General features: G+C 36.6%; 1 protein-coding gene across 1 annotated transcript; it reads left to right on the forward strand.

Annotated features, from left to right (window-relative positions):
- Positions 1-17,627: 17,627 nt before the first annotated feature.
- On the forward strand, positions 17,628-19,352 carry LOC142975855 (fork head domain-containing protein FD4-like). Its single transcript, XM_076118964.1, has one exon. It carries the CDS (start codon positions 17,731-17,733, stop codon positions 18,514-18,516), a length of 786 nt encoding a protein of 261 aa, XP_075975079.1. The 5' UTR covers positions 17,628-17,730; the 3' UTR covers positions 18,517-19,352.
- Positions 19,353-21,724: the final 2,372 nt, after the last annotated feature.

Raw genomic sequence — 21,724 nt, forward strand, 5'->3', positions numbered from 1 at the left:
TCTGAAAGTTAACTCGCGTTTATTAATATTCTAATTAATCAATGTTATGAGAACTTATTCCTTAATTTATTTGACAATGCCTTTGCACATAAAATAAGTCTAGGTCTTTAGCATACCTAATATTACTATTTACGATCGCTTTTCGTAATATTTGCATAAAACATTAGGTAAATAAGTTTCATGTAGGTATTTATGTGTGAAAAAAACAACATCGTACCTATACAAGAGTTCTCCATCGAGACTCAGTTATGTATAAGACACGACAGCTTCGACAGGTGATGTCTGAGACCCTGTTTTATGGATTTTATACAATTTATACGCGAGGTTAAGTTTTAAACGTGTGATAAATCGCTTCCCTTAGACTCGTTTAAGCTTTTCGAAGGGGATGCTAATGTAATCGGCGGAGTCGGGCGGCGTGACGACGAGCGAGCGCGTATACGTCATTTTTTGTTATTTATGCGCAACGCAACGGCTAGGGGCTGTTTTGGTAATTAATATAGAGAAATGGTTAAATTGAGTGGCGTTTACCCTCGGGTGGTGGTCCTGCTACTTTGTGAACACCTTTCCAACGTATCAGTGAGTTTGATGTCCCATATTTATAGCCGAGTTATGATGAAGGTAAAATTGAGAGCGAAGATTGCTTGTTGGTTCGTTAAATTGCTTTCAGATGTTGAAGGAGATGTAAGCTCCATGTTTTGCTTAACTAGAGTTTACACCACGTCTTATCTGTACAACTATACAGAAGATTCTAGCTTTTCATTTTCAACCTTTTTGAGTTCACTTCACTAGCTATTAAAGACAAATAGAATTAAAGCAATATTTCAAAAACGTATTTCTGTTTATAACCTTTTTTGAAAAGTCTTTATAAGAAAAACAACAAATCTGACAGCACTTTGTATAAAATAGAAGCAGCTTAACTACACGTCATTTAAGAGATATATTCTCAAACTAGATAGATTGAGTATGTATTCAAAGCGGTGAGCAGTGAGAACGTAAGCAATCCAATTGGTGCGTGGACCGCAAGTGTCGGGAGCTCGTTCAAACCTCTCTTGTTATGTCGCTCGTTCAATAACACACTACAGTTACTACTCTACACTATGACTGACCGCTTAGACTTACAACCTACAGTATGTGATTATGACTGAAACTATATATTATTTTGTTTGAATTGAAAAGTTGTAAACTTTTTAAAACGTTAATTCCATTTTCAGAATAAGTAATTAAGTAATTAAGTACTCCGATTTATAGAAATTTTGGTACTCCGATTTATAGAAACGTAGGTACTCCGATTTATAGAAACTTTACTCATGAATAAGTAATTGAGCTCATATAATAACACACAGTAGAAGTGTTGGCATGGCTACCACCATCGTCTGTCAAACCACCCGAGAAATGTAGCGTTATATTATCTTGTTTCTCTGGACAAGTTACTTTTAAAATAACAAACTCTTGTAAGGTTAAATTACATGATATAAATAAAGCTCATTTTACGCCAAAATATTTGCAGAATTCAGCATCCCTACTTAACTCGCAAAGAAATAACACTATCAGCAGCAATTCGCAAAAGAGCTACAGGAAGTTTCTATTTCTCTTCTGCAGACATAAGGTTACCTCTACGTTAAGCATGTTGTTAGATAACAATTAATGGCACTTACTAGATTCTTTTACAAAAATATAGAACGATTCTAGTAAGATTCATCCTGTACAATACCAAACTGCAAACCAGAGGCTGGGTGTATAACAAGCAATGTTCGTCTCTCGCTGACACAATGGGCACTTGCGGCCACGCAGTCTATAACAAATATTGAAGGATCCGCGACAACTGACGAACTGATCGAACTCTTTCACTGCGGGAACGTTCACACACTTTACCAAGCTCCACTTAACTAAACCTCTTGTATTGAAACCACATTTGAATGTGTATTTTTCTGAAATACGGGTCTTTTTTCCAAAGAAGAAAGTCTTGTTTCTCCCGCTTTCGTTACTCTACTTGCTCAATGGCGTTTACGTTTGGTATTGTCCGCACCAAACAGTTTATAACTTTAAATAATCTTCTGAATATAGCCGCTGAGAGAGAATCGCAATAATAACAAGATATGTACGTCGAAGATGCTATATATTCATACGCACAAAGTTGTTTGGCACGTACTTTACTAAAACTACATGCAGATCGAAATGTTTTCAATACCGCTACGGATTATTTTCTTCAACAACCAAAAAAAACCTCTCAAGTCTATAATACCATTACCTTTCATTAGATACAGTACACAAATATAATAAAAACACCAGTGATTCACATCACTTGTCAATTCGTCATCAATTCTACCATTCATCGGTATTATATTGACAAAGTTAAATGATGTTGTCAACTCTACATTGCTTTTATATTCGTATTCATAGTTGCAACCGTACTATACCGATCACTTAGGTTACTTATAACAACTAGTTTCTGATAGCGACTTTACTTAAATTGAGTAATTAGTCGCAATTTTAATATCCAACTGTTGATCAAGATAAACGATAACTTACTATTGTCGTCGTTAGACATATCTGGGAAAACATTATTCAACTTTAAATCAGAAGAAAACTTAAAAAAGAATGGAAAATGTAACTGTTTAGTAAATAAAATAATGTCGCGTAGCTATGTAACCACTTTTGAAGAAGTAAACAAGCTTTAGATACCCATTATAATATAAGTATAAGAGTTGAGTGGTTACATTTTTTCTATAGATTTATTAGACCAGCTCAGTTGTTTACCACGAACAAGTCCAATACCAACAGGCTGTCAAAACACCAGGTACAAGGAGTTAACAAAACCACACGAACGAGAACTGCAAACGTATTTTCACGGTTCGCTTATTCTACGTGATCCAGAGAAGTTTTTATTAATTGGTACTTTCACAGTGGGTTCTTTACAGTGTCAGTATTCTACCGTTAGTTAGTGCTGAAAACGGCTGCGGTGGAAATCGGTTCTCACGCACACGCGCAGTGTCGCGATGTAAAAAAGCTTGGGATGACGGTAGCGGCGCGTATTAATCAGGTACGACCGCCGCCGCGCTGTGCCCACTGCTTGTCGCACAAGTACACTCGCTTAGACAGGTCTCTACGAAGGAATTGTCTAGTTTCTCTCTCCAGCTTCGACTAGATGTTCTGTGAGTAAAACATAGAGGGGGAGAGAGAGTTTTGAGCATGTTGTTGAGATGTGAAAGGTACGGCTTCTACTTACATGCTAAGTTCCTTTGTTGAAGTTCATAAAAAATTTAGTGTGTTTTGACACAGCCATTGGCTCTACATATTCTTGCAACGCTATTGTATCTGTACGGTGCCTTTTGACCTCATATATTACGTTTCTTGTGAAAGCAATAAGACCAAATATATTATTTAAGTAATGTTATTATCTATTTTGAATGATCTCATATACTTATTGAATTTAGTATTGCTTTCAAAGGTTATTTGCAGCCATTTTACAGCATTATAAATTAAACCATTCACGTCTGTAAAGTATCTATATATTATATTGATTACATTTGCTATAACATTATTATTACACCAGTATGCTGAAACATATGCAATTACACATAGGTAATTGAATTTAAGTACTTACCTCACATAAAAATTTGATCATTGAATTTTATTCTTTAAAAACTCTAGTATCTATTATAGTTTGAGATAAGATATGAGTAGTTAAATAACCTATGAGTTGGTGCAGTAGGTATAAACTTTTAAAAAGTCAAGGTATCTCCTTAGTGGTGGTGTAAGTGTTGTGTGCTCGGGAGTACGGCGCGGCATCGCGGCACGCCGGCCGGCTCCGGCGCAGTGTCCGTGCGTGACGGATCCACTCAGCGTCAAATTCACGCCAAGTCAAATGTTTAATTTGCTCTATAAATCACGCTATTAAAAACATTTCAAGGGTGTCATCGCGGCACCGATCTCATTGGAAACGTGACCGAATGCTATCTGTGTGGTCGTTCCTCACTTCGACACTACACTCTCCGCTCCCGGTGTTCGGTCGCTATTGGTATTCCGCCTTTATTGTTGGTATACTCATTGTACGAACAAGAATGTACACTCACACCGTAGAACAAATTCAATTTGTTGAGATGAAATTGAATTAGCTATTGATGTGTGTCTTATTATTGTGTGGGTACAGTTAGATTATAATGAAGCGCAAAATGATAGTGTATCCGGAGCAGCTCAGTGTCAAGGTTTCATTCAATCCGAGTTATTTATTCGGATGTAAACCATATTGATTTATGTGGAACGTATCTTTAGCTAACTGCAATTTTAACAGTCTACAATTTTACTACCCACAAATCATACAGAGCTTGTAAGTATATACAACCTTATTTTCAGTTTGATTCAAAAATTTCCCCAAACAATTCGTTTTCATTTGTATTATTTTATTCACTTCATTTGGTCAATATTAAGCTACGTGTTAAACATCTTAAAAGTTAGTGAGGAGTCACAAAACCCATGATCGTTTGTTTTGAATCTCTGAAACAGTTAATTTCACACACACATTTCCATTTTCGGACAATTTGAGATCTACTTAGACCACAATAAATCAACTAAAATAAGCAAGAGGTAACATCAAAAAGAAACATGAATATCTTCTGACTCTATTATTCAGTCTCGTCCTTCATGTGTGTTAGTAAATGTTTTAGCTAGATTCATAGAACATACATTCAACCCAAAAGGCAGGTCTCAAGTTCCTAGTAGCGCTACATAATCTTTTAAACCGTACGTGGAAGAAAGCACACACCGACGCGAGCATGTAAACATGACATAATATCGCATCGATTACTGAAAGTGATTGCTTGGAAAACTATTGTAGGGTTTGCGTGACTTTACGAAAACGTTCGTCCGGAGGAAGCCTGGCTCAAATTAAATTAGATTAAATTGATTTATTGGTAGGAGCGTGAGGCGTCCTCCCGGTTCGTTCCGCCATCGCCGACAACTCCCGCGCAACTTTAATTAATGCTATTAGATTCGGAAACATACCGGAAAAATTACCCACAGCGGTGACCAGACTAGAAGATTTGATCGTGAGGAATAAATCAGACATTTATATTGAGTGTAATTGGATGTTCGATTGATGCAGTGAGGGATGTTATTTCTCTAGAGTTGGTCAGCAGCCGGATGTTTGTATCCGGATAAGTGCAATATACGGATAAGTGATCTGCTCGTATTTTATTAATTTAACAGTTTCTGATTAATAATATGCAGCCAGGATACTAGCCTTTTCCTGCAAGTATATTCATCTATGATAAAATTCTAGAACTAATATATAATAGGTACCTAGTTACTTATTTCGGAAACCTATTCAACAAGGTTTAATGAAAATAAAAATAGTCTCAGCGGATTTCGAGTCGGTTTTTGAGAGCAAAAAACAACATAACTGTTGTTTACTTATTTTTAGAATCTATTTTAGGTATGCACTCGTGCCTATAGTACCGATAAACTTCTATTTTGGCCCCAGTTCTTAATCTGAAACTTCTTTCGAAATAGTTCCTAATTAAACGTTTTTATTTTATTGCTGAAACACTAATTAATAGAACAAAAAGTATTTCTAAAGTAGGTTCTTACTCCACACCTAGGTTTTGTGTTAAAAAATTGGTGTCGAATAAATAAAATAATTTAAACAAAGTATTGTGTGGAGTAGAGCAAAAAATGTGACAGATATCTATTTAAGTAATGTTGATAGATCGTTGTTCGTTGTCCGAGTGTCGGGCTGTGTCGGGCAGTGTGTGCGCGCGGCGGCTTTACAACGCGCTATTAGCCTCGTACAGGATATTGGATGATGCAAATTGATGTGTGAATATTCAATAAGGTGAGGATATCGTTTACGATACCTATTAAGAAGTCGTCATGGAAAATATCATATGTTTAACAGCTGAGAAAAAGTAATTTGGTATGCTCTCCAGTTAAAACTGTATGTATCAGTACCGCGATTCTGTACAACTATCGAGTATCGACTACCGACTCGCTATCGAAAAATTTTGTATGAAAAATTGATCAGCGCCCCTAGCGGATTTTTGCAAACAACTATGTTCTTCAATGGCGCCATTTTTCACCAAACATTAAAATAAAATTAAATTAAATATTTATTTTTGCTGGAGCGCTCTTGGGGCAATTCGAAATTCGAATTTCGAAATAAAATATTCTTTCCATTTTTAATTTTAATAAATATTTTAAATAATCAATATTAGATAATATAATTTTAGGAAGACTAGGCCAACGAGGCTCAATAGGTATTGTTTCAACGTAGGAAAAAAAACGATGATTCTTTTTTTGTGTTGATAATGTTTCGTTGAACAACATTAATTATGATATTTTTATATTATTGATTTATTTTTACTAATACCGTTTAAAGTCGACTATAATTATTATTTATGAGAATAATACCTTTTATAATTATTTTTTATCCACTATATAATATATTTAAAATTAGTTTATACACAATTATTTTCAAGAAAATTTTATTTAAAGAACAAATTTTCAAAACGAATCTTTTTCTCACTTTAAATGTCAAGTTTTCGATATTCGATAGGTCGCGATTCTCTGCCGGATTGCTGCCGGTTTCCTAACGAGTAGCTCGATAGAAATGTATGGTACTCGATAGCGTGACGTTAGTATCGATTGTACAGAATCGAGGTACTGGTCTGGTTGTACTTTGTGTCGTTATTTGTATGTTTGTAAAAGTCCCCGCGACACAAGAGCAATTCTTAATGCGGGAGTTGTCTTTAAAGAAAAAATATTACGAAGCTTTTAAAAACAAGCTTGCAAACTTTTCATAAACTAGGTTGTATAATATTTGTCGGTTCTTCACATAAGATAAAAGACAAACTGCAGAACAGTAGATTGATGGCTGTGTAATTGAGAACAATGTTGAGATTCAAACGAAAAATTCAATTTTTGATGACTATTGTTTACCGTGAATACTTAATTATCTATTGTCTCAAGTAATAGGGTCATAAAATTAATTACTTATGTACAGTAATGGTATCTAATTAATTGCCCAGTTATTATGAAGTATTGTGACGCAACGAGAGAACTTTTGTAGTTTCTACAAGCCTACTTGTTTTTATTATGTAAGTAAGTTTTGGCAGTAAAAGGTTTTTTTATTTAATGTCGGCCATAAAACTGCCTAATTCTCCATCTATTTATAACAGTACCGTGGTGTACCGACGTAATATAAAGGCTGTATTGTCGAAGCTACACTTGTACAGCACAAGTTTAGTATCGATTGTATCAGCGCGCCTCGCGATACGTTCATTTAGTTAATACGCCTCAATAACGCCGCTGTCCAAGGTTGTTACGTGTATTAATTTTTCGAACATGCCATAATTACTTAGTGCTTAATTAAGTCATATTTTATCGAAACCATAATATATGGGTTCGAGTCCGTTACGCGGATTAACCCAAATATGAAACGAAACCGCGAATCAAACATTTACATGGAAGTGTAGGGTCGTACAAAAGCGATTTATACGCGATAATTCCGATACATAAAACATTTCATTATAGGCAGCGAAGCCCCATTATTCAAAGATATTTATTCATGTCGAATGATTGCCTTTCTTTTGTGTATCGACAATGGCGTCGCCGGCCGTATTCCATTTGCGCGGCATCGTTCTTGTTCACTCGTTCATTGTGCACGCGAGCAAGTTTTGTTTCGCCGTGAACGGCGGCTTTTCACGCCCGCACACGTACGCACACACGCACACACGTATTCTATTCTAAAATTAAATGGAGCCAAGATTGATGAGTTTAGACACGACCTGTGACACGCACTACCGAATGTAGCTTGTACGAGTGTACGGCTATACGGCTCGCTGGTACACGCTGGCAGACGCTGGCCGGTGTGTTTGTTTGGAATGCGCTTTATTTCACCCTTTATAATAAACGGTAATTATTGGTAGCGAGCCCGCCGTGTTTATGTAGCGATGTCGGTCACTTTTTGTCTAATGTTTGGGCGCACTCGGCCGGCTAATAGGATTTTTTGTATGTGTATCGCGCCTGTTATATGGGAGTAGGTATTAAAATGACGTTAATTTATCTTTTAGTTTTGCCCGCTCGGAGAACATTAATCATCGAGATTCGGTATACAAACTAAATCGATGTAAATTAAAGTTAAATAGGACGTGAGATGTTGATACATTTGTTTAGAGACTGCTACAAAGGTTTGTTGCTCTGTCGATTAACTATATCACGTCGTAAGAGAAAGCCGATGTGGCACAGAAAGGGGAGCTAACTACTAGGTAGGTGTATTGGGAGTCATTACAGGCTAATTCGATTGTTTGGGCAGCATAGATTTGGGCCAAGCGCGGTGGTTGGCGCGGCCTGTAATTTGGCTCACATCGGCCGCCGCGTGCCTTGCGCCGTGCTTCTCGGAACACACTATTTGGTGCTATGATACCCGAGGACGGACCACGGTCGGACAACGGTCTTAGCGTAAACAAAGGATAAAGTAAACTAGCATCGTAGTTCCTTAAGTAAAGAAAATACCAGACGAAATTGATAGCTTCGGAAATGATAATTTGTGCCGTAGATAAGATGACCTTTTGATTGTATGGAACTTGATGACAATTATGATACAGCGACATACCTGCTGCAAGCACATATTTAATTATAAGTTTCAATCCTAGCTTTCTCGTTATAAAACAATTAACTTTACACGCGAATTAAACATTTGATAGATTAAGTAGAGAAAAATTCAACCGTATTGCATAAAAATTACAGATCGATGCCCATCAAAACGTAGCAAACATGGCAAAAAACTAAATAACAAAGTTGTCTGTAAAAGAAAATGTAAATGTTATCTGAACGCATAATGACGTGTAACGTGTAAACGCAACAAAACAATATATCGTATGTGAATCTGTGTAACAAAACGTTTGCTTGATTATAACAAAATAAATGTTTATGTTGTTTGTTGGAAAGGGCGCAATTATCCGGCGCGGCGGTAGGAACCGAGGCCGGGCTGGCTGCTCGGGCCCACTACGATTTTTATCTCAAACGGTGAGCCGACGTTTCCATCCGCGTAATTACAGAGTTTAGGCCATAGAGTGAATTATTAGACGCGCCGCGGTGCGGTAATCAACACAATAATTGTTATTCACGGCGCTAGTGTTTGGTGTTGTGGTGAACACCCCCGCGCCCCCCTCACCGCACCCCCCCTCGCCGCACCATGCCCCCACACTACAAATTGAATTTGGTACAATTGCCGTGTAACGGTTGCCGCTTTGTTACCTTTTTGTGTGTCCATCACCTCGACCACTTTTTGTTTAGCTTAATAAACGACGATTTAATACGTTTCTTTAACTACAAATTTAATTTACAACGCTATAAAAATGAGTAAGTCTTAATCCTCTATACTTATTGTAAATCAGCTATCTATTGTGTAAAAAAATACTCACTTACACTACGGATTAATTTAATTCACAGTTATAAAATTCATTCAGAAGTTAATACATTTTTGATTATTACCGCGCTGATTACACAATCTATGAGAAATCTATGTTTTTGGGCAAAAACGTATTTCTACAGCGAATTAACAGTAAAAAAGATATTGAATTCTATTTCGTGTAATAATGAAGTTTAAATTGGTACTTAGTGGCACGCTTTGGAAAGCACACACGACTCCGTTATTCATTTAAGTCAAACTAAAGCTTTTAAAAACAAAACAAGGAAACTAAGCGGCAATTTATTTTCCTAGGGCGGCGCCCGCCCGCGCAAATTCATTACCAGCACAACCTGGCGCTTCCGTTTCCGCTACCCTTACTACAAAACACAACCTCTTCTACAACAGACTTTTGTTCAATATTCATTGCCGTTTTTGTACGAGAACTATAACGTTATTGTTGTAGTACTCGAACAATGTAAGGTTGTATTACGAATTTAGTCGGCAGGTGGTGTTATTGTTGAAGTTTCGTTGGTGTGGTGTTTCGATCGTGATTATTCGTTTGCTCAGGCGTTGCTTTGAGGAAAACTAACACAAACTTCTACTGTTCTGTTTTCACGTTTAATGATTTCTTGTACTTTATGGTAGGTGTTTGAAGAACTGCTTTGTTGTAAGTTATTTAAAGTTGACGTTTCAGTTAGTTTCAACATTTCGTTGGAAGTACGTTTGTTGATTTATAACGTGGTTTGAATGCGGATTTATGTAGAGCTTTTGTTAACTGAGGGAGTTTAAAGCAAGTTTTATTTGTCAGATCTATTTGAACCGTTGGATAGTCTGAAAGCTGTCTTGACTTAGAGATTATCTTTACGTGACAATGTGCCTCTGTGGCGCGGTCGGTAGTGTATCCGACTGCTCATTGTGTGGTTTGATTTCCGGAATTTGTATAACATGCACCACTGCCTATATCAGGCATGGTATTATACATATGTATGAATGCATTTCGTGACAAGCAAATGTTGTCTGGTTGCTATTGACGCCTAAAACCAAGGCTGTAATGCGACTAAGTCACCTTTTCTCTAAGTTACCGGCGGACTAGCGGTAAAACAGTATCAATACAAAATCATACGCTTTTACCCTACTGGGTTCTAGTAGGAAGAAGCTGATAGAGTGTTAGATATACGCACCGTATATGGCAAGTAATCTCTCCAGCCAGTAGGCATTGTGGCTACTTATCTTGTATAATTATATCGCTTTTGTTGACCCACTTGCTGCTGTTTCTGCATTCTGATAAATCTAATGCAACTTTGTAATGAGTTGGGTATACGCTAAGGAATAAACTTTTCAACAATTAATATGTTTAGTATGTTCCGATTTACATACGACTATCACTGGTGTGTCCTTTGCGCATACTGCAAATCCAAAACAATATTAGCTTTGACAAATATCATCAAGGTTAAATAATAAGACGAATGGTCAAGAAAAAACGTAGAGTCAATATTTTGCTTATTCGAGAAAAAAATCGTGTGTCAAGCAATTATTTTAAATTTTCAAGTCTCAAAGTCTCGACCTACACCACAAATAGATATGGTTAGTCACAATATGCGATACCCATGTTTATATCAAATGAAAGCGTTAAAAAATTAACTAATTTGACTGAAAATTATAAGAATACTAGAGGACGGCCCGACTTCGTCTGGGTATAGTATCAAATTATTCTCGTTGATTCTATTAACGTGGGAATCTTGACCCCGTCGATCCCGCACAAAAGTTGTCACAGTAAAGAAAATATAAAAAAAAATGTTACATTGGGTTTCGTTGGTCAAATCTCATACATTTCAGTGGATCCTTTTTACTTAAATACATAATTGATAACAAATAGTTTAATTAATAACCTACTTCGTTTTAAAGTCATATAGAAGTCCCATATATAAACACTAACTAGTACTGAGCGTACTCATATACCCATCAGTTCTGGATATAATACGAGAGTGAGTAAAGGTCGTGTTAATAAATAACGCGGTGTCTGTTGCGGCACTTGCATCACATCGCAGGTGGAACGCGACACGCGGGCCTTTACCGTGTGGATACGGCTTTATGTCACAGTCTAACAAATATACAGTAGGTAAATACTTTTTGGTTTACGACAATTGTACATGTAAGGTGGAAAATTGCGTAGAGTTTATGGTTACTGACCAAACTGTTTTGAAGTCTAATAATTTCTATGTGTTTTATCCTCTCAAGCGCCCGGCCCCCGTGTCACGGTTGAATGTTCTACCCCCGTCAAGCGCCCCGCCACCGTGGTACGGCAAAACGATCTTACATTTAAAAAACGTAAAAACGAAATGCTAAAACTATGTTTATCCCTTTCAAACATATTTGACATTGAAGCTGATGAAACGAGACGACGATCTAATGCTCACACTTGAATAAGTGGTTGATATAGGCCAGAGAGCACCTTAAACAACATCTGACCCAACGACATGTTCCTTTATGACCAATATTGTAAATCCTTTTTTTAACTAATTTTAAAGATTTGAGTATATTTTACAGTTGGATTTTAATGTCATTATTCATTAACTACACGATAAGACCTTTCGTCATATTATTTTTTTTGCCTAAAAATATTTTTACAACTTTCTTCAAACACATGCCTAAAGCACAAAATATTCAGATTAAACCGACTATTGTACTACCACTATCAAATATTATTTGTGGTTTATTTTTTTAATCTATAGCAAATTTTATGTAGATTTCAAATATATAAGGTATGACTAGGGTGTTAGTATTAAAATATGACGGAATCGGCGCTTAAACGCCAACCGCCAATTCAATTTCGCGCGCCATTTTTGGCCTGGACGCTTAACGGTATATTTGAATTTTGACGTTGGGGCGCTCGAGAGGTTATAGGAAGGCAAAATAATGTTAATTTTGTTCCCTTACTTTCATTTAGATCTTTTATTGGTGAGATTATAAGCTTTGCTGCATATGATTATTAAAATGTTTATATTACTCCGATTCATAAGTAATCAACACTTGTTGTTCGCTAAAGAAAAACATTTTGATAAAACTTTGCATGCCAAAAAAGTTCTCGTACACATTTCTTCGGGGCATGTAAAGTTTCCACCATGCATTTTGCCAGCGTGGCGAGCTCAAGGCCTAACTCCTCCCTCGTTCTAGAGAAGATCCTTGCAAACTGCATAAGAGGTTAAATGATATTTTTAAACCTTGTTTAAGAATAACATTTAACCTCTTATGCAGTTTGTATTCGTAATGTTTTCTATTTTTCCAAGAAAATGAAAACCAAGTTCGAGAATACTTAAAAATCAGAATCAATATACAACAAACGATAGTTGTCTAGTTTAATTACAGTAATACTTCATAGCATATTACTTTCGGCAAATACTATCGGCTTAATATAAATCACAAACACAATTGTCTAACAGAACAATAAATCATTTAACTAATTTGATATTCTATTAATTACTATGAAGAATAATTGAAGCTTTTTTATACTGCGCACCGGTACACGCAATCTCTTGATATGTAATTCAATAACAATAATCGGATTCTCTTTAACGCCGACATGCGGCATCATATCACGAGACAAATCATCTATAACTCTCACCACTGAAAAATGAATTTCAACCTTCTTAATACGTTTATAAAGTTGATTTTCAATTGTAAAGTTAAAGGTACTTAAGTTATATTGTTGTATGATCTATTCGGTAATAGGATGGCTTGGCTGAGCTTACAAATAACCCGTCGTTTGTGTTGCTCCATAGTTCGTGCGTATGGTTGGTAAAGCCTCAGACACATTGTCTCACAGGAACTGTTTATGTAGTTTGATGTCGTTTATGTTATATATTATAGCGGTTTATTGAAACTGTCTTTGTTATAAATGTAGGTATGTACTTTGTCTTTTTATGGACGGTTGAATTAAATACGTTTATAACCGCAAGATAATTAATAAGTTAAATGTACAGATACTACAAATTTTGTCATTAAACAAGGTGTAGTGTTTAGTGCTTCGTTGTTAATGAAACAATAAATGATTAGCAAAAGTACCTAACTGGCACCTTTCACAGGCCTTGCTTTATTCAAGAGGAATTTTATTTATTAATTCATGTAACTTTTATACTTAATTATGGATTTGGCATCGCCGCGACCGCAGTGCAGCGAACAAAACGGGATGCTTGTGGTAACTGTCGCGGTATCATGTACATGTGTGACTGTATCATGTACCTCGCAACTCACACTCATTTACACATACAAATTGTGGCCTCAACGATTTGCAGATCTCAGATAAGAAGCAATTAAGCGTCCATGAATATATGACGAGGCCCACACTCCCCCGCATACGTTACCACTTTTCCGAGTCCTGTTAATAAATATAATCTCATATTTGCGCTCGCTCGCCCACTGATATATAACGTTTGTTAATTAGGTTATCTCTCGAGCGGCATCTACAAAGGGCCGAAGCTTAAAAGGCTCCTTGATATTAAAAATGCCGCTTATAACTTTTATCATAAATCACCCCGTGGCTAAATCGCGAGGGCGCGCGAAAAAATTCGATCTACTTGGAACAAAAAATATGCAAGTAATGACGAACGCACCCTGAGAGCTTTTTTGAGTAGCGGACTGTGCTTAGAATTAATTGTGGTGCCGACGCTGACGGCCGCAATATACAACCTGTCACTAATGTTTGACGGCCGCTGGGTTAACGCCAAACTTCGCCAAACTCACTCTACTATTTTGTTTCAATATTTGCATCTTCATTCTTTAAAAACTTTACTCGAAACGCTATTATAACTCATTTCCAAACTATTCAATGACAATACGTGAGTTGGCCTCAGACTGACGCTGAAATGAAACATCAATTTATTACCAATTTCCTAACAGAAAAATTATTAGCACTAATTTGACCTGAAATCTAGATCGCTTGCGTTTGCGTCGTCAGCCAGAGCCAGACAAATTCACTTTCGCATTTATAATAATAAGATGTTATACAATAATATCGAATTAAATCAGTGTCAGGAAATTATTACATAAACGGTATAAACACTTTCTGAAGTTTTCCCTTCGGTGCAACGCTTGATCTGCAGAGGAGAAAATTAGTTGCCCACTGATGCATAAGTAGTTATGCTATTGTTATGGGTGACAATGATAAATGTTTTAATTAAATTACCCATGGATTATTGTTATTGTATAGGTACTAAGATAGTATTGTATAATAGAGATGAGCTTGCCCTTTTCTATGATTGGTAAGAACATGTCTTGTCATACTTACATACGTGGCATATGGATAAGTTTACTTCTTTTGTTTTGAAAATATTCTTCACGATCCATCTAGTGGTACCGAGCTGTAAGATATGGAAGTTAGAAATATATGTATGTAGGTAAAGTTTTCGATCAAACATATGATTATTCTACAATCTTATCAACAATACATTAGACTAGTAATTTTCTCTAGAGTGTAAATGCTCTCCGAGTGTTGTTCTATAAGTATTATTCAATAGTTTAATAAATTCCTCGAGATCTCGTTGAAAACAGAGCGCGTCTCGTCGCCGGTGATTACCGCGGTCCCTTGTAATAATAAAACATCGACAAACCGCCTTTATCGACTGCCTCCTCGATAAGCATCCGTGACGAATTCGCACCACTTGGACCTACGATACCCGTATACCCGCGTAAACACGTTATTAAAATGACTGACACTACATTATCAACATTCAAAAATATACTTTAAACGAACCACGTTAAGATATCTTTTACTATGCTAAGACGCATTCGTTAAGTCATTTATTAATTTAAGACAATATGTCCGAGATATTCTCGATTCTCGAACCTTTGATTCCAATTATAATATTACCCTTTCTGGTATCAGTTTCAGATTTACTGGGAATTTTTGAGGGTTACGAAGTTTTTATCTCGCGTATGGTTTTATGCTTTTACGCTCTCCGATGCGGAAAATTTTAAAGATGAGCTCACAAAGATAGGACTGAAACGGGAAAATGTCTAGCAAGATTTTTTTCAGGTTTGAGAATCAATGCGCGGATACCTTCTGGTTAAAACTCTCTTAATTCTACTTTATATATATATATATATATATATATATATTGTCTTTAAAACTCCAACTCTCTTCGTGTAGAGTTTATGTTTCTTATTTAATTTGTGTTCATTAAGCCACCTTTTTGTTTTACTGTGGGATACATCCTTTTCACAGGTTTTCATTTTAAAAAACTTGGTTTACCTACCATAGATAAATCTTAAACTGGTATCTCAATCTTAAAATAATAGAAGTCTGTTTGAAATAAAACCTTCAAGAACGAAACTGTCTGAACAAAAATAGTGCTTGTTATAAAAGATAGATTATAATCATCTTAAGATTAAGCGTGACGGATAGATTCAGAATTCAGAGCTGACTGTCTTAAAACTTGGATTATCGATCATACCAAATTGGTATCTTTTTAAGATTTCTCCGCAATCAAAAAAGTAGTCAAAACGCGGATTTAAAAGTGATTCGGTCTATTTAATAATCAAATAAAACTATATTTAATCGTTAGGTAAATGGTTAAATAGGTATCTAGTCAAAAAACATCAAGTGTTGAGCAGTGCGCTTGCACAGATGTCACCGTCGTGTTTTTGTCACAGAACGTTCAACTTTTAACCATTCACGAATCTCGGAAACGGTATAACAATAAAAAAAATATCATAAAAAAGCCAATTCGTGATCGACGTTTCAACGTTTTTGCTTTCTAAATGTCAATACTAAGCCCAATCGTGAGATTAGCGTTGGAACTGATGAACGATTCCAAAACACGATGATATAACTATATATTTGATAATATATTCCATTAACGGTTTATATTCGTTTATCCTCTTAAGTTTTACTTGTGGTTGTGATAATCCCTACTTATGACGTGTTAATAGTGAGAAAGGGAAACCGAATACTAAAATAGCGAGAGTTTGTGCTAGTTATGACATAGATGTTTGGGGATTAATTGGTGCGATCAACAAATAATTGTTTCGGGTCTGGTTGTACATTGTGTCCGTTGTTTGTATGTTTGTAAAAGTCCCCGCGACACAAGAGCAATTTTTAGAGCGGGAGTTGTCTTTTATTAAGTTTATTATTATTAGGAAGAAGGTCCGCCTGATCTTTTCCTGTCTTCGTTTTTTCTAGTTTCTTGTTTTCTAGTTAGTGATAAACACCTCTACAAGAAATGTCGAGCCTTGCAGCGATTTGGCGTTCACTTTATCCATTCTCACGAAGAGTACTATTTTCACTTTGCTGGACAAGGGTGATTTGCTTGCGTTATGCCATTTGCAGTAGAAAAAAAAATGGAAAAAGCAGACAGCACATTATATTATTTAAAAAATAATCGATGGAAAATTAAAATATAATCGAAAATTTTATTGAAATATAACAAGATAACGGATAAATTAGGTATAGAACTCTTTCATGGTTATTTTGAAATAATATATTTTTCTGAAGTTTCCAACTTCCTGTTTCAGCTTTTCTGAGGTTTTTATAGCTGGAACAGTTTTCATTTTCCATGTGTTAAAATTGAAGCAAATACACTGCACTGCATTGCATTGTATTTTTGTGTGAACATTATTGATTTGATTGATTGACGATACACAAACAATTAATTTGCTATGTAAAACTTTTTCCTCTGCGGAATTAAAATTGGATCAGGATCAATTAGTTTTCTGCATTTTTTATGTAAGTATGATTTAACAATAAAATGTTATTGAGCAAATAAAGAGTTATTTTTAAGTCTATTTCAACGGGTGATCTTGCTACACTTTTTGATAATATATCCTAGAAAAGTATATGTAATAGATATGATTATTATATGTACAGTATAGACGTTATACCACAGTCACAAACATAACAATACCGAGAGTTTTAATAACACTCATTCATTGTTAAATCGCTGTATAATTCAAATCTCCTTTTCTGTATCATCGTAATTTACATATGCTAAATAAAAAGCGGTGTCATCACAAAAGATATTTGGAGGCAATATAAACATAATATCAATTTAAATTCCTTGTTAGTGGAGCGAAAGCCGACATCATACCTGAAAGTGGCGAGCTCTTATTGGCCGAGGGATGGGCCAATGAGCGAGCGCGGCGCGCTCTGTGTTCGGGGCGCTACATCCGGCCGGCGGCGGGCGTGCGGCGGGCGGGCGGTCCCACTGTCGCACTCGTCGCGCCTCAGTTCCTCTCCACACCTCGCACCGGACTGACGTGTTCGTACGTTCGTGTTGTTGTTGCACTGATTTTACTAACATTGATTTGTCCTCCCGTCGGGGGAAGTGACAATGCCGCGACCCTCGCGTGAAACCTACGGCGACCAGAAGCCTCCGTACTCGTACATATCCCTGACGGCGATGGCGATCTGGAGCTCGCCGGAGCGCATGCTGCCGCTGTCGGAGATCTACCGGTTCATCACGGACCGCTTCCCGTACTACCGGCGCAACACGCAGCGCTGGCAGAACTCGCTGCGGCACAACCTCTCCTTCAACGACTGCTTCGTGAAGGTGCCGCGCCGCCCGGACCGGCCCGGCAAGGGCGCCTACTGGACGCTGCACCCGCAGGCCTTCGACATGTTCGAGAACGGTTCGCTGCTCAGGAGACGCAAGAGATTCAAGCTCCAGAAAGGAGAAAAAGACAACTTGAACGCAGAACTAGCGGCGCTAGCCAGCTTCAACAGAGCATTCCTGGCGCGGCAGGCCGGAGCGCCTCCGCCGCCGCCGGCTATGCCGTCTGCTAGCTTGTACACTCCTCCACTGTGTCCTCAACTAAGTCCCGAACCAGCTGAGATCCCAGAAGCAGCCGCAGTTACAATGTTGCCGCAAAGACCGCGAAGAGCTTTCACAATAGAAGCACTGTTAGAGCCTGACTCGCCGCGACTGTCGCCGTCGCCGCCGCAACCGCAGCCACAGCCACAAATGATGTCAATGGCGAGCATGCCACGGCTGGAGCTGTCGATGCCGAGCCCGTATGTTCTGGCTGCGCAGCGCTACCACGCGGAGCTGCTGCAGGCGGCGGCGCACGCGCTGCGCCCCTGCTACCTGCCGCCGCCGCCGCTGCTGCCGGTCGCGTGACACCACCGCTCACACACTACCTGCTCACATGTTTCGTGCAATGTTAGATTGTAAGTACACACTAGTATTCAACATTTTGTATAGTGTTCCTCGTGTGGGACGATGGTTTTGTAGTTCTTAATTATTGAAGTTACAATAAAAAGCGGCGGAGCGCGGCGGCTGTGCTCCAGTCAGAATCCTCTCTGACGTGGACTGGTACTCAGAAGTTTGACTAAATCGCTAGGTGGGGATAGTTTAACAAACCTACGATGCATTTAGTACTTTAATTATTTATTTAAAAGTGTAATATGGAGGCTAACGATTGGCCTACTACTGAACATTCCGTAGATGATTCATCTCTGCTGAGATTATAATATCCTGTTTTAAGTGATCTCACTTATAAGATTTATATTATTTTTAATTAGTTGCTAATAAAAACATGAGAATTACACACCTATATATTATGTAAAACTATGACAATTTGTATATAATATAGTTGTTTTATAGCCAAAACTGAGCTTCGCATAGGTGAAGTTGTCAAATGATCTACGTTTTAAAACATTAATCACAAATATACACCGAAATCTACTATTGTAGCTTGTGTTTACATCACAGAATATTGAAGCTCCTCAGGCTGCCAATAGTTAAAAGCCTATTTCAATTACAATAGGAGTGAACGATGTTTTGAGCTAGTTAATGTAAAATATGTTGTTGTATGTAAAGTAGCGTAGAATAAGATTGTTATTTATTTTAGTGAGAACTGAGTATTTCATTTCCTGTTTATTATGTAGAAATGTTTTCTGTAAATATTGTTTAAATTGTTATAACTATTGAGTAGGAATATTAAATGGAAATTCATTTTACTTCCGTCGTTTCATTTCACTTGATTATATAAAAGTTTAAAACAAAGATTTTCCTATATAGCCATAGGTATTTTGGGTTGTCCGAAAGCTTGGAATATTCTTCGTGTGGGGTAGATACAAAAAGTGTTAGAAAATAGTGAAAAAATGTGATTGGAGGAGGTCTGTTTCACGGTGTAACGCGGCGCGTCGGCCCCTGTTTGTGCACTAATAGGTCGTGATATTGGCCGGAGCGGGCGCGGGCGCGACTCGCTGACTCATCGACCTCCTCGTTACACACATAATGCGCATTATTGGCTTGTTGAACATTTTGACTTTTTTCCACCTTTAATCTAATGATTGCGCGGACAATAGACCGCTTTCTTATTCGTCGGTTCATTTCTTTTTGGGTTTCATTATGGAAATTTGTCGGTGCGACGTGCTTTGTGGGTGGTTTGTAAGAAAAGAACTCTACCGTTTCTTTTTGAAATCAGAGTATTTTTTGAGACATACTTATATTGCGCCTGGACTGCTGTTATTATGCTTAATAGTATTAGTAAATTTATCGTGGAAAAAGCCTTTTTATGTGAATCTATTTAAATTGATTTAAACACTACGGACTTTACTAGGAATAGAAAATTACGGAAATAGATTTTCCAATGCAGGACAATTTGACGAATTTTATCTTTGAGATTGGAATAAAACAGAAGAAAGCAGTAATTGCCAGCAAATCGTAAGAAAGGAGTACCTTATTTAGAAGTTTTCAAACTTCGATCGTTTGGATGTTTGGTACAGAAGGGTGTATGATATATTAATATTATAAATCGCTACCATCGTTCATTTTCCTAACAAGTACCAAATATGATGAAAGTTTGCTCAGACTTATTGTTATAAAACTTGAAAGAACTCGACCACTATTTACTATGAATATGACATTCAACATACCTACTTACTTAGAATTTTTATGCCCAAAGATTTTTTTTATTTATTTATTTATTCATAGAGGTCCAACACCTAAATCTAATCAGACAATAAGTTTGAGTGTATAATTTAAAGCAAATTATAGGTCCTCACTTTTAATATGACTATTGAAATATCTCGTTTGAATTGTACTTTAGAATTTAGTTTCATTATTGACCTTTTCACCGTTATGAACAAATTGAACAGCAAAATATTAATACTTCAATAAATATACAGTTTACCCAAAAACCCACTTATATAAATGATAACTTTTGTTATATTACTCATTGAATTGTTAAACTCACCTTGATATTATATTTTATATTATTTGTATTATATTATAACTTCAAACCGCAGTTTCGTCTGAATGATCGCAGCCTCCTAATCTCGTCCTTTCTAAGAATTTCATAACAAAAAGTATATAGGTAATACCGTTCTTAAAGATATTTTATTCATCCATCGTAAAACTGGTTCTTGATCCGTTTGTTCAATGCTATAAAATAATTAAAAGATAAAACAAGAACTTAACAAGAGTAACAACAAAAGTAGTTATTATTAATTATAATTATTTTATTAAAAAGGAGAGACAATTACATAATTGTTCAGGTCAACATATTCCAACAATTTTTATTTATTAATTACTAAAATTATATTACAAAAACGTTTTTACATTACAACATTACATAATTCTGTGACGTTTTTAACGATAAAAAACATATTTTTGTTATCAGAATGTAAAATACATAAAATAAATAGCTAATTAATATGGAATGGACGTAAAAGATACGACAGGATCGTCATGAATTAATGACGTAATTATAAATTTATTGATTGACAGAGAAATGATAACGCTAACTTGTTTTGACGTTTAAAAAAAACCGGCCAAGTGCGAGTCGGATTCGCGCACGAAGAAGGGTTCCGTGCTAAAAAATACGAAAAAAAAACACCCTTAATATTTCCTTTTTAATTTTTAGTCTTTGTTCTTATAGCGGCTACGGAAATACATCATTTGTTAAAATTTCAGCCCTTTAGTTATCACGATTTATGAGATACAGCCTGGAGACAGACAGACAGCGGAGGCTTAGTAATAAGGTCCCGTTTTACCCTTTGAGTACGGAACCCAAAAAACAGGACAATTTAACGCAACTATGTAGTACTATGTCATGTTAAATACTGGGGTGAACTTTCGTATCAATTTATAATTCATACAAGTATGTAAGCAACTGTCAAGTTTGGAAAATGGTTGACACGAGTATCATGTTGTTTTCTCACTATGAATGATAATGATACCTTTGGAAAAGTAGATTGTACAACAACATGTGTCGTTTTGTTTTCAAACAACAAACTTTATTGGTCCACGTCTTATAATAATAACTAGGAAAAGTGAGACGTAGTTTTGTTTCAAAGCTTTTAGTTCACTTAACGTCATC

Source organism: Anticarsia gemmatalis, chromosome 1, assembly GCF_050436995.1.
Source record: "Anticarsia gemmatalis isolate Benzon Research Colony breed Stoneville strain chromosome 1, ilAntGemm2 primary, whole genome shotgun sequence".
Lineage (NCBI taxonomy): Eukaryota > Metazoa > Arthropoda > Insecta > Lepidoptera > Erebidae > Anticarsia > Anticarsia gemmatalis.